The sequence below is a fragment of the Mya arenaria genome, chromosome 3 (genome assembly GCF_026914265.1).
Source record: "Mya arenaria isolate MELC-2E11 chromosome 3, ASM2691426v1".
Lineage (NCBI taxonomy): Eukaryota > Metazoa > Mollusca > Bivalvia > Myida > Myidae > Mya > Mya arenaria.
Window position 1 is genome coordinate 58377330 of NC_069124.1, and position 15516 is coordinate 58392845.

The following is a 15516-nucleotide window of genomic DNA, read 5'->3' on the forward strand; positions in this document are numbered from 1 at the left end:
TTTATTGTGTTATTGTTTTATATATTCAATTCAATTCAATTTAATTAATTTTATTCAAGTAAATAAAGGCCACCGGCCCAAAATACACAAAATGTACAAAAAACAAACATAGTATAGTAGTTGCAACATACGATTTACACATTTATCATGTCTAACAGATGGTATACATAGATTATTAACTTTAATATTTTATTATCATTTTCAGTAGAGATTAAAGAATAGAAATCCTTTAAACTATTACCAGATGAATACAAATTAAAAAGATATTGTCTACGAACAATACCGAATTTAGGACATTGAATGCATGATATTCACAATCAATAATAATAATAATAATCATCAATCAATAATCACTGTCAAATTTCCATATTCAGTTTATGATGTTATATCATATTTGAAGTTACTTTTGATCCAGCATTTTGGCCAGGTTAATTGAATACCTTTTAGCTGAGACAAAACTAAGCCGCAATTTCTTTAGCTTAACAGACTGATGTAGCTTATTTCAATAAGCCAAATTACTTACTTAAATAAAAAATAGTTTATTGGGATAATTATAAAGATAATTTATATTTAAAGTTTAAAAAACTCTTTAATGAAGTTTTAATTATGCAAATTATGAAAAAAATGAATACAGCGTGCTTAGCTTAATCATGTAATAACGGACACCGCGGAATGTGTAGCATTGTCAAAAACTCTGGCAACATGATGTTACACCGTAATGTGTAGCATTGTCAACCACTCCGACACAAGTGATAATACTCTGCGGAATGTGTAATATTGCCAACTACTCTGACACAATGATAATACACCGCGGAATGTGTAGCATTGCCGACCACTCTGACACAATGATAATACACCGCGGAATGTGTAGCATTGCCAACCACTCTGACATAATGATAATACACCGCGGAATGTGTAGCATTGCCAACCACTCTGACACAGTGATAATACACCGCTGAACGTATAGCATTGTCAACATCCGACACACTGATTATACACCGCGGAATGTGTAGCATTGCCAACCACTCTGACACAGTGATAATACACCGCTGAATTTGTAGCATTGTGAACCACTCTGACACAATGATAATAAACCGCGGAATGTGTAGCATTGTCAACCACTCTGACACAATGATAATACACAGAGGAATGTGTAGCATTGCCAACCACTCTGACACAATGATAATACACCGCGGAATGTGTAGCATTGCCAACCACTCTGACACAATGATAATACACCGCGGAATGTGTAGCATTGCCTACCACTCTGACATAATGATAATACACCGCGGAATGTGTAGCATTGCCAACCACTCTGACACAGTGATAATACACCGCGGAACGTATAGCATTGTCAACATCCGACACACTGATTATACACCGCGGAATGTGTAGCATTGCCAACCACTCTGACACAGTGATAATACATCGCTGAATTTGTAGCATTGTCAACCACTCTGACACAATGATAATAAACCGCGGAATGTGTAGCATTGTCAACCACTCTGACACAATGATAATACACAGAGGAATGTGTAGCATTGCCAACCACTCTGACACAATGATAATACACCGCGGAATGTGTAGCATTGCCAACCACTCTGACACAATGATAATACACCGCGGAATGTGTAGCATTGCCAACCACTCTGACACAATGATAATACACCGCGGAATTTGAAGCATTGCCACTTACTCCGACACAATGATAATACACAGCGGAATGTGTAGCATTGCCAACCACTCTGACACAATGATAATACACCGCGGAATGTGAAGCATTGTCACTTACTCCGACACAATGATAATACACCGCGGAATGTGTAGCACTGCCAACCACTCTGACACAATAAAAATACACCACCGAATGTGTAGCATTGCCAACCACTCTGACACAATGATAATACACCGCGGAATGTGTAGCATTTCCAACCACTCTGGCACCGTGAGAATACGCCACGGAATGTGTAGCATTGCCAACTACTCCGACATAATGATAATACACCGCGGAATGTGTGTCATTGCCAACCACTCTGGCACCGTAAGAATACGCCGCGGAATGTGTAGCATTGCCAACTACTCTGACACAATGATAATACACAGCGGAATGTGTAGCATTGTCAACCACTCTGGAACCATGAGATTCGCCTCAGAATGTGTAGCATTACCAGCCACTCTGACACAATGATAATACACCCCGGAATGCGTTGCATTGCCAACCACTCTGGCAACATGTAGTTAAACCGTAACGTGTAGCATTGTCATCCACTCTGACAACATGATGTTACACCCTAATGTGTAGCATTGCCAACCACTCTGGCAACCTGATGTTAAACCGTAATGTGTAGCATTGCCAACCACTCTGCTAACCTGATGTTAAACCGTAATGTGTACATTGTCAACCACTCTGACACAATGATAATACACCGCAGAATATGTAGCATTGCCAACCACCCTGGCACAGTGGGAATACGCCGCGGAATGTGTAGCATTTTCAACCACTCCGACACTATGATAAAATGCCGCGGGATGTGTAGCATTGCCAACCACTCTTGCACCATGAGCATACGCCGCGGAATGTATAATATTGCCTACGACTATGGCACCATGAGAATACGCCGCAGAAGGTGTAGTATTACCAACCACTCTGACTCAATGATAATACACCGCGAAATGTGTAGTATTGCCCACGACTCTGGCGCCATGAGCATTCGCCGCGGAATGCATAGTATTGCCTACGATTATGGCGCCATGAGAATACGCCGGTGAATATGGAGCATTGTCCACCACTCTGGCACCATGAGAATGCGCCGCGGAATGTGTAACATAAGTCACCACTCTACCTTTTAAAAATAAGTACCGCGTAATGTTCATTGTCTGATTGACAAAAGGGGACGGACGTATACCAAATCGAAATATATTAATGGAAACCTTTTTGCAATTCGATAAAATCTATTCTTGTTACATTCTGTAGCAAATCGAAATATATTAATGGAAACCTTTTTGCAATTCGATAAAATCTATTCTTGTTACATTCTGTAGCAGACATATTGATTTAAACTAGGGACAAACATTTCACAGAGTTTCCATTAGCAAGTACCTACTGTGATTTTCGAATGCCCGATTCATAAGAGTTTACACTGCACTTGATTCTTATGAATGATACATTGTAATAAATCGAACGTTTTCATTAACTTAACAGTTGTTTTCGTGAAATGATTGAATTTTTCCATTAACTTGAACTCTATATATGTAGTGGTATTTCTTTGTCGAGTTCTGCTCCGCTTATGTGTTAGCGGCGTTTGTTCTCTCACAGTAGCAGATACAGAAGGTTGATGGGCGTTTTTAAAGAGAATTGATTAATTATTAAGGCTGCTCGGTTTTGACCTTTTCATTATTTCGTCTCAGAATCAGCTCATTTTGGCATCAGTGCCACCAATTCAGTCGTATAAGATAACTCACAATAGAACAGATCTCACTTGTTTGGTAAACTGCCGAACAATATTTTTTTCTTAAAGCGTTAGTAACGCTTTTAGTCATAAAACATCATTTTTCAAACGTAAGTATGAAAACTACAGTCTGCTCTTTTGTAAGCAGTCTCATATCACTGGTTTCAAGACATTTACGCTAATATTGGCTCATTCTAAGATAAAAAAAATAAAATAAAAAAAAGTTGTCAAAACAATCAATATGTGAGAGTGCAGCTTTGGTCACGATTCTTATTATAAATTATGAAATCAGCACAACTGTTTGTTCCTCAATATAGAACACACATTGGGCCGACTGCTCAGAACTTTATCAAAGTTAACAACGTTGTAAATGTCATCCTTGTTTACGTTCAGATCGTTACTGCCCTGGATACACTTGTGATCTGCCGTATTTCTAACAATATTTCAGACGACTCTTTCCGCTGAACTTGTTCATATTCAGATGTGAGCACATGATCAAATTGTTCATGTTTAAAAGTTAACAACGACCTTGTTAACTAAATCAAAATTCTGAGCTATTAGCCTTATAAAAGAAAGCATATACTGGAATTACGAAAAATTACACTGTTACTCAGAATTATTAAGCAGGTAGCCCAAATGATTAACAAAACGTCAGTTATGAAACTTAATGTTTGGCTCTCTAATCCTACCCAATTAAATACATCCCTATATATTTGCTTAACATGGGCTGATTGGGCTCAAACCTTAACCCATACTATATTTTTTTTGAGATGAAAAGGTGTTTGTAATAAGAATGAAACTGAATGAATACAAGAGCTGTATCTGTCAGATCTCTCATACATTTTAATAAGTTTAATGAAAAACATTTTTAAAAGAGCTGTAATTCTTTCAACAATATTTATCCAAAGCCTCAACAGTAAGCTAAACATTGACCACTTCTTACAGGACTCAGTGACCAAACAGTTCAATCACGTCAAAATCAAGAATTACGACATAACTAATAGTTTTATGGCACGGTGTTTATCGAATAATTCTCTATTAAAGCCCACTGCTTGATTCCTTTTCAAAGTTGCGGCATTTAAGTATGATACTTGAAAATGTTTGCTGAGCAATTTAACAAGCTTCAATATTTTCACATTGCGTAAACTGGAATTAGTTAATTTGAAAACTGGCAAATCATTACGTCTGTAAACTTAAATCAGCTTCACAAAAATATCGGTTGATAAAATTTTTTAATTCTAATCACGATTCTATTTTTTGGTTTCGTTATAAAAAAGAATCTTTCTTTCCAAGAGCGTAAAATAGTATAGTGACCAAAAGATGAACTTCGTATGATTGAATGGTGGTAAGGATCAATGTTGGAGGAGATGTCAACTTTTCTATGGGTTTTAATTGCATGCAGACAAACAAATAAAACTGTAGGGATCCATTGATTTCAAGTGGCTCTTTGTCGAGCAAACATTGATTTGCATACTCTTTGTTTGTATTTTCCATCTAATTACAATGAAGGATTTTAATAAAATGCCGATTGACTCTCGCTTGAAAGGCCACTACCTTTCATTTAATTATTTGTACTTTTTTTTTCTTTTTTTGGGGGGGTGGGGGGGGGGTGGGGGTATGCTAAAACTGTTTTCTAAATCAATTTCCCCGACTTTTTGACTTAATTGATAGAATCTTAGTATTGACGATATGAAATAAGAAACTATATACTCATTAAATTTAATTGATACCTATATTTTCGTAAAGCTTTTTTTTAATTTTTCGTTATTTGTATATTTCGTTAAGCGTCGGAGATAAAAAAAGTAACATTTTATTTCCCCGACCCCAAACCCCGTAACAACAAACGACTGGACTCCCCAGTTTTATAAGCCAATAAATTAAAACGTACTGGCCTCACATTCATTATACGTAGCCTTAAAGGGACACACTGTAGGTTGATGCAATACATTTTTATTCAAATTTTAATGCATTACTATGTTTAACTCATTTGACTTAAATGATAAAAACATAAAAAGCAACATATGATTTTGTGTGTAAAAATAGCCTTTTTTATCAATAGCTACGTTCACTAGTTAAGAAAGCCAAAGATATACCTAAAACTATCGCTAATGCTTTATATCTGTATACAGGTCGTATGCTCTATTTGTTTTGGTCATTAAAGTCATTGACTTAAACATGATAAAGAATTAACATTTAAATTCGTTTTTGCACCAACTTATATGGTGCGCCTTTAATGTTACTTCAACAAAGACTATTGACCAAATCATCGCACGTTATATTTAGAATAGTCAGACTCGCAGCTTCGTGATTTTACTGTAAAGGCCATATCATTTTCGGTGTTATATGGTCTAGTATGAATATTAAACTGAGCTTGATATTAAATAGGAAAGCATAGTGATATTTCTTTCATCATAATAATAAAAAACTGATTATGTTGAAATGGACGTTTGGATTACTAAAATGACTTAAATAAAAATGCTAGGGACACATGATACCAATTAATACAGTTTTAAGCCAAATAGTGAACAGTAAAAACAGATGAGATGTTTAACAATATATAAAATTACCTGTTCATAAGGACTTTGAAATAAAACAAAAAAACATATGCAATAGTCTTCGCATAATATTGACTGAAATGGAAGTTCAACCGGTAAATGGTGTGTTAGACTTGAAAGCCGGGACATCAGTATGCATTCAGTGCGGGGAACATTTACGAAACGATCAGAAGTCTGATAATAACTTAATCAGCGAGAATCTAGCAACGTCAAGCACGCATCCAAGTAGCGCCATTGCCAAACCGAAAGTGTCCCTGGTGGTTGACGATCCGTACGCGGACGATGATGAGGAGGAGGAGTCGAGGAACACCAACCAGTTGCTCTACGTACGCGCATGCACGATGTTCCGGGTGACCCCCAGCAGCCACTTCCTGCATAGCGTCGCAGATATAGATGTTTCCATGGACCACCGGCCATTAGGCGATAGTGGCATCAAGCCTATCGCCACGACCCTAGTGGTGAGCTACACATATCCTACTACTTATGTTGTTGATGTTGTCATTTGCCTGTAATCACCTACTTGTCCTAAGCCGCCTTAAGTTAAAGTCTATCTGAATTAATACAAGAGCCCGCTTGTCATATTGCTATATCTATAAAATGATCACCAACAACTAACTTTATACTCCGATTTTTGTTTCGGCCAATATAACAAGTTATTTTCGCAAAAAAAAACGCTTGCAGACAAACATGACGGTGAAGCGGTTAAGCCTTGCGTGGACGGGAATGGGCGTGGAGGGACTAGGTCACGTGATTGATTTGCTACAGGCCAACACAACCATCAAGGAATTGGTAGGTAGTGTACGTTTGTACGTATTCATGTTACACGTTTACAGTTTTGCCCGACCGAGGAACCTTCGAAATAGTTACACCAACTGCAATTTAACGATTTTTGTCTGAATGTCATTCTTAGACTTAAAAGTTTGTAGAACGATCTCAATACATCAAAGTTGACAATAGTAACAATGTCGACCTTTACACTGTCTAAGAATAAGCGGTTGTTTTAAAACCTACCGTGTGGTGGTGGCAGTCAAGAGAAAAATAATCATATATTTTCATCTGGACGTACTTCTCATTTTAAACGTTATTGTCACATATAAGTGATATACATTTACACGTTAAGACGGACATTGCTATCCCTTGAAAGAATCAGACGTTATATAGCTCTCTTCTTTTCCAGAATATTTCGAACAACGACATAGGCCCAGTAGGCGCACAGAGACTTCGGGACGAATTCGTCAGAAACTCATCTATCATAGCGCTGGACATCACCGGTAACATACAAATTCCGAACTTTGTCAACTAATACGAGGGGTGTCCCAAAAGTTCGCGGAATTGTATAATAACTTTTGCAATACCGCTTATTTTGAACAAAAAAAACCCCAATTAGTTTGAAATACATTCTCAATAAATGTCAAGATAATAGCTATTTTGTGAATAATGACGTTATTTCGCGAACTTCCGGGACACCCCTCGTACATGCGTATGTATGCGCTGTGGGTGACCACTTTCTCACTTTGTAGTCAAAGGTTGCTGAACCTGTCAGGGATGGCGCACTCTTTTACATACTAATAAAGTGTTATTAAGATCGTTTTTACCCGTTACCCAATACACATGAACGTTTCAATGTTGAACGCCACAACTGCCTTATTTAATGACATTTTATGCTGTTATGTCTAACTGACATGCTTTTTTGTCTAACATATATGCTATTATGTTTAAATTAAATGTTATTATGTCTAACTAGCATGCTACTATGTTTAACCGACATGCGATTATGTCTTACTGACATACTTTTATGTCAGACCGATATGTTATTATATCTAACTTGCATTTACTTATGTCATATTATGTATAAGTGACATGTTTAATCATATCCAACCCACGTACTGTCCATTTCCGTCGTTTCATGTTAAGACATAAAATAACATGTGTGTTAGACCCAATTGCATATCAATTAGTTATAAATACATGTCAATTAGACATACTATCAAGTCAGTTAGACATAATACCATAAAAGGTCGCACCATAAGACAGTTGTGGCGTTCTAGATTTCAAGTAATAAAACAATTTTTAATGAACGCAAACATGTGCTCTTATTGAGGAACTTGGAGGTTCAAACACTTTCTCGGTGTTTAAAAATATTAAAAGATGTTCAATAAATCCAACTTGTTTTTTTCTTTTTTTATGGTGGAAACTTTACAAGTAGTTCATCGTATTAAATGATGATGATGATGATGATAAAATGCCTTACAGCTTACCCGCTGAGTTGAGTTCAAAGTAATAGTTAGACAACATGAAGTAGTATCTTAATGATAAAGAGTGGGCGGAGTGAGCTTAGCGAATGATTAAGCCTGGTATATAATATTTGCCTATCTACCATTTCATTCGCAGGAAATGTAGGTTGTACTCTTAAAGGGACTATACACTAGATTGGCACCAAAAAAGTGTTTTTCTATAACGAATCTCAGGACAATTATTTAATAGAATGTGTTACGCTTTGATATCATATCGTAAAAAAAAGTGCCGAAATGTAAAAAAAAAAATGTTTCGGAGACCGGGTTCGAACCCGTGTCGCCAAAATTGCAGTTTAGCTTCGTATCCACTGAGATACGAAGGCTTACACTAATCGGGTGACATAATTAAGCAAAAGACCTAACTCGGTTATATCACGTGATAACATCGACTAGCCAATCACGCATAAGGAATGAATTCTACTAGGTAGACATACCCAGTAATCTTTTCTAATGGAAAAATACGAAATAACTGCTATAAAACTTAAATAAATTGTAAACTAAGTGGTACTTCAGTTAGTAAGTTTCAATGCATTGTACACATTAATACCAAGTTTATGTTAGTTTTCGACAATTTTCTTTTTTTCGTGCAAATTGATCATCTTGTGCACAGTTGCTCCATGAGTAACCGTATTTTGAAGACTAAATATGATCCACAGGATTCAAATCTTTAAATCAATGTAAACGTTATTCTTATTTACTACGAATGTATACATAAGCTTTTTGTTTCTTACAGAAAACATTAAGTGTCAAATACTAAGGTAGGCATGTGCTTTTAATTGTCTTCAAACTATTGCACGACAGAAGGCAATTAACCATGTTTAAGTCTCTGAATCCGACAAAGTGCTTGTTAAAAATGAACACGATTGCATGGGGCAGAATGTAAATTTCCCGAAATTCGTTAAAAAATTCATATGGGATTTTCGCGAAAGTGTTAGTGCATCCAAGCTCTCCAATGAAAGGGCAGGTTCATATTATTATAATTATAATTGTTTTATTGCTGATATTTTTTGTCTTTTTTGTGTGATTTCAGGTAATGGATACAGGGACGACGACGCAAGGTTCTTGGCTGATATTATACAGGTATAGAACACCATCGTGCATTAACTTAGTTTCGAACTATAACAGCTTTATGGAAAAGACCAGCACTGCAGAAATAAATATATTAAAATCTGTTCTCGTTAGTAAGTTCATCAACAACCTCAATGGCCGCCATTTTGCACTTTGCAAAATAAAGCAACCTTTCTTTTAAAAGTTTAAAGATGCACTCTTACTCCCAAATAAAATTTACCACAATAAATACAAATGTTTTGATATACCAAAAAGGATGGACATGTCGACAACAATGGTTCTTATGAAGGATACCGAGTTTAATTTAAAAACAAAGGTGCAGAAAACATGGTATATCTACCTTATGAGACTATAGTAGATCACAGTAAATCTTTTAGCAACCACCAATCATTTAATATTTTTGCGTTTTCAGCTATAAAGTACACGATTACAATATTGTTTTCAATAATTTTTGCCATAAATGCGTGTTTGGTAAGTTGTGTCACTCAAAATTTATGTTTGTTATACATGTGTATGTATTTATTTCGAACAAGAGTGTGGAAATGGATTTCAAATATGATTGATCTAATAACAGATATTATCCTTTAAGTGTTATTAAAAAGTACAAATTATCCCATGAAGGTATGTCTCTATTAATCTCAGGAAAATACTGTTCTAAAAGAACTTCGAATTGGCAAGAACTCTTTAGGCGAGAAAGCGGCGGACTGCTTTGGACAGGCTTTAGGTAGGTGCTATACTGAAAGATTTAAGATATGTTTATTTAAATACAACCAAATAAAATAGAGGCGTTTATTTAAACAAATACGAACATGAATAAGGCGTAAGTAGGTGATAGTAAATTCTCCAAGTCAAGTACTGTAATAGGGATTCACATTTCCTTCTTCCAAAAGGTGCTTCATGGTAGTAACATCTCTTATACATAGTTTTGATGCGTTACATTGACGGCTAAACTTTCATCATGTGGTCAGTTAATTGATTTAATTGTGTGACCTTGAACCTGACCTATCCCATTTCAAGGTCATAACAGTACGTTGAAGAATCTGGACCTGAGCTGGAACCACATACGGCACCGGGGCGCCATCACCTTCTGTCAGGGGATACAGGTGAGGTGCTGGGATGGCAAAACTGCCCTTTGTGCCTTCTAGGTACGTGGTATTCAAAAGAATTTGAAAAGAATATTTGGTATGCAATCAGTAGACAGCGTTACACATGATACCAAGATAGGCTTTGCATTTGGTAAGCAGATTTTACCTCCCCCACTCACCTTTATATAAAATAATATTTAAGTAACAAAATTAATACAAACACTAGATGTGATTTCAGCACGCACCATTCACTCAGGTGGTCTCTTAAGGCGGGCAAACTAACAAAGCTGACGTTTATATCATTTTCATCGCTGATACAGTTTAATCAATTGTCAGGAGTCTTAATAACGTTACAGAGTTCCTTAGTTAATCGGTTGCTTCCCTTTGTTACAAACCATCATGCCAGTATATTTCTTTTCTCCAGGTTATTCATAGACCCGATATTTTCTGCTGCGTCTGATAAGTATATAAACGCGCGCAAACGTAATTTACCTGAGCACTATTGTGATAGATTGAATGTCCGTCATCCGTCCGTCGTCATTTCAACAAATTCTCGTCCTAAAACACTTCGACATTTTCAACAAAAAAAATCAAAGGAATGTTCATTCAGCGTGGGTAGCCCCCTTTCAGATTCCTTCAATAAAAAGGGTTCCATGCAGAACCCTGTTCGCCAATGGCAACCAAAGGAAAAACTTTGAAAATCTTCTTATCAGAAACTGCTGGCCCGATATCAAAATAATTTCACAGAAATGTTCCTTACGTGATCACGTATCAAATAACTTCATCCCGTGTTGATTCTTAAAAAACATGGCCGCCAGGCGGCGGAGTTAGTTGTCATTATATATGTCTATATTGAAAACTCCGCGGAATCCGCTGGCCCGATTTTAAAATGATTTTACAGAAATTGCAGCCCAATATGCTGTTCGTTCAATAGCTTTTTAGAATTCTTTGTCCAATCATGACCAATGAGGCATAATTCCTCGGACGTGTTCGATAACTAGCCAAATCGCTGTAGTCACCCGAAAGTTGCTGCCCTTTAATTATAGAAATGTCTAGAGCAGCATTAAAGTTTTACTCAGGTGACCGATAAATGGCCATCTTGGTCCTCTTGTTTGTGACAGTTTCTTGGACTCAAAAACCAGTTACTTTGAATCATTAGGCATTTACGTAGGCTTACGTAGTGTATAAGAGACATTTAATTGAAAGCCCGTCTTCCATCGCAATCTAAACTATGCTGGGAGTTTTGAAGTGTAGAAAGTGAATCGGCGTAAGGGGCTTTCCAGAGGCTCTATTGAGGTCAGCTCGACCAACTGTCAAAACACCGCTGAACGCCGCCCAACATACGCTACACAATGACTACTTTTGAATTTATTATGTACTTGCATGCTAATAAATTGAATCTTTTCCCAGAACAACTCAACCCTAGAGACCCTCAACCTTTCTTGGAACGGATTTGGGTTGGAGGGATGCCACGAGCTGGGCAAGGCGCTAAAGGTTAACAGGTCAATTACAGATCTTGACCTCTCCGCTAACAGGGTCAACTTTGACTGCTTTAAACTGATCCTACGAGGGCTCAAGAGAAACAATTCAGTTATAACATTAAAGGTTAGATTGTTGATTGATGTTTAAATACATATCAAAACTTTAACTATAACTGTTTATAAATGATGTACCATGCAGGATGAAAGCATCGCACTTGTATAAACAGACACACGGACGGGCGGGCGGACGGACGGACACACAGACAGACAGACTAAATGTGTAACTAACACACTCAAGCATGCACTTGATTATTCCTATTTTATATTTTCAATATTTCCCTTAAAAGCTTTTAAACCAATGTCGTTAAATCTTCAGATCGGCCACAACCCGATCACAACGGACGGTGCTATGGCGATACTACAAGCAGTATGTGATGATAGGTGCAAGTCCCTTGTCTATCTAGACATGGCGGTAAATACAAATATCGTATTATGAAGAAGATACAATAATGTTTTCAATATTGTTTAGCATAATGTATGTCGATCCTTATATCATGATGACTTATTTTTGGCAACTTAATAGATACTTTGCATTTCCAAATAGTAAACGCTCAAATATACTACCCAAAAATTGATAGGGATCATGTTTTTTTAATATAAAGTACATACGTATTTCAAGAAAACGATATATCAACACTAAATGTTATCAAATGGCATTGTTTCAGGTTTCAAATGTCATCAGATATCAGTACCAAACCTATTCCGTTCAAGCGTAACGGACTCCTAAACATGATAGGGGTCAAAAGTAGGCGTATATCAGGTTGTCAACAAATTCGGAGTCAACAGAATATCTTTGAGCTTTTCTTAAACCAATGTTAGTAGCGTGTGTGATGTCCACGAGCGTCAATAACGGCTTGCTATCGCCTCCGCATGTTGCTGATAAGCCTCCAGAGCTGTTGCTGAGGGACTCTGGCCTATTCCTCCTGAAGCTCTGTTCTGAGCTGAGGAACCGTTGTTGGCTGGACCGGACGAGTAGAAACAGCTTTCTGAAGCTCGATCGGGTTCATGTCGGGGGAACGAGCTGGCCAGTCCATTCTCTCGATGGTAGCATTTTCAAGAAATTGGTTTGTGATGTTTGCTCTGTGTGGGCCCGCATTATCATCCATGAGAATAAAATCAGGACCGATGGCACATGCATATGGTCGAACATAAACGTCCAGGATCTCGTTACAATAAAGAACAGCCGTCAACGTTACGCGTTCAATTACGTGTAAGACTGTTTTCTCGTGCATGCTGATTCCGGCCCATACCATAACTGAGACCTTGCCATAAAGGTCATGTTTGGTGACACAAACTGGAGCAAAACCGTTCATTACGTCCCCTCCACACTCTCGAACGTCGATCTGTAAAGTCAATACAAAACTTTAACTCGTCTGTAATAAGCACTGTGGTCCATTCGTTAAACGTCCATCCAACGTGTTGACGTGCCCAGTCCAAACGCTCCTGGATGTGGTATCGGGTCAATGGGATGCGATTTGCCGGTCGTCGTGCCATCAAGCTAGCACTATGAAAACGATTTCTGATGGTTTACGTTGAAACTCTTACATTTGTGGCGTTCTGGAAGTCATTACGTAACGAAGTGGCTTTACGAAAGCGATTACGTCAGGCTAAAACCGCAATGTAACGATCCTGAACGTCAGATGTTGCATTTGCACGACCACCACCATGTCGATGTTGAGCATTTCCATTCGTTTGATAACGATTCCACATCATGCAAACTACACTTTGTGACACATTCAGGTGTTCTGCCACAGTCCTCTGAGACAACCCTGCCTCCAGCATTCCAATGCCAACATGCATTTCATCAGGAGTTAAACGTCTTCTGTTTGGCATTTTGAACACAATGTGGTAGATGGTCCGAGTGAAAATCGAATACACGAAGCGAAAAACAAGAAATGACCACATGTTTAAGTTGTAACATGTATGCCAAATGCCTTATTTCGTGGGTATGCAGTTTTCCGTGCCACCCGTTCACGCGCTGGTAGCAATACAATCAAAATCATCGAACATTCTAGAGGCCTACGAAGTGATAAAACTAATGCTTTGTAATTAAATAAGCATGCTTGTTTGGTTAAGTGTTTACAAATAACTAATCAAGTGATCCTTATCAAATTTTGAGTAGTATAGTTATGACAGGCAGCAATTGATGTAATTAAATAATTTGAATTATTCCCTGTTTGAAGCATATTCTGTTTTACAGGACGTATCCGTTGACGGTGAATTCTTGTCACTACTGTCGCGTGTACAGGGCCGGCGGCGACTGGTGGTGCGGCACGGGACGGCTCTCCGGCACGAGGACCTTCGGAAGGGGGAGGCACCCGTAGTCCTAGACACAGATGATCCGCTCACAATCCTGTTTGAATGTGTCAAGACCCGGAACTTGAGGCTTATTGACCTTCTCAGGAATTTAGACAAAGACGGGAGCGACACATTGTCACGGGAGGAACTACGCCGGGGTCTTCAGGTAAGAGGCATGGAGAACGCTGGTAGACAGTTTAAAGAAAACAAGGTTGTTTAGCCTATAATTCTTTTGTACAGCTATTCCCTAAAGATTTCATTTTAGGTATGTTCACTTTTTGAACACTTTGTAAAATAAATGAGAAACATGGCAAAGTTTGTTTTCAGAGAGAATCTCATTTTGACTTCCAGGAAATAGATATTCCATTGAGTCAGCGATCGTTGGACATTCTGATGAGCAGACTGGACATAAATAGGGACGGCCAAGTGGATTTCAGGTAAATTTGTGTTTTACCGATACAGTTCCAGTAAACTGGCATAATTTTACTTCCGACATGTATGTTTTTACTACCAACATTTATCTTCATATTAAGAATACTTTCTTCACAACGCTAATCCAATTTTTCGAAGCTTTATTTGTGAAATAGTCGCCCTTGGTTATTACTTTTAGTGAGCTACAGACGAGATACAAGGAGCATATACGGCGGATAGCGCGCCTCCACAGGGACGCGGACGTGGATCTGAAGAACTATAAGAACTTTGACCGCCTGGAGCAGCTCCGAGAAATGGTCCGAGTCCGTCTGTCGTTCTCCACTGGCCTAAACAGATAGCACAATATTGGTCATTATTGAAAATTTGGTTGTACAGAATGTTTGTTGTGTTGACTTAAAAAACTTAGTGAAATACTCCCAAATTAGAAGAATAATGATTTTTACCAAACCCTGGGTGGTTTGAAAACACCAACTGGTCAGAAAAAATCCGAGTCTACATTTAGCATCTACAGTATGCACACATTATTTCAATATACCTGTGTTTATATCCCAATAACCTAGATTTGAACGGCCGATAATTGAACTAGCTATTATTTAGACTGTTTGATGAAGATTTGACAGGGAAACAAGGATAAAATCATGTCTGTGTTGTATGTCCCACACAAGACTAATGCTCTCAGTGCGGCCGATGCCTATATATAGTTGTATGACGTCATGTCAGTTTGTTTGTCTTGTTCGTTACTTTAGCCTTTGACCTCTTTGCAATTAAACAAGGCTGCTTGGTAATTGTATTGC

General features: G+C 37.8%; 1 protein-coding gene across 1 annotated transcript; it reads left to right on the plus strand.

The window, feature by feature from the left end:
• The first annotated feature begins 5862 nt into the window (after positions 1-5862).
• LOC128228040 (leucine-rich repeat-containing protein 74B-like) lies at positions 5863-15414 on the plus strand. The gene is made up of 11 exons (XM_052939077.1): positions 5863-6462; positions 6686-6793; positions 7182-7275; positions 9329-9378; positions 10009-10090; positions 10384-10469; positions 11862-12056; positions 12309-12404; positions 14193-14456; positions 14642-14727; positions 14901-15414. The coding sequence occupies exons 1-11, from the start codon at positions 6085-6087 to the stop codon at positions 15058-15060; spliced, it is 1599 nt and encodes a 532-aa protein (XP_052795037.1). The 5' UTR covers positions 5863-6084; the 3' UTR covers positions 15061-15414.
• The last annotated feature ends 102 nt before the right edge of the window (positions 15415-15516 follow it).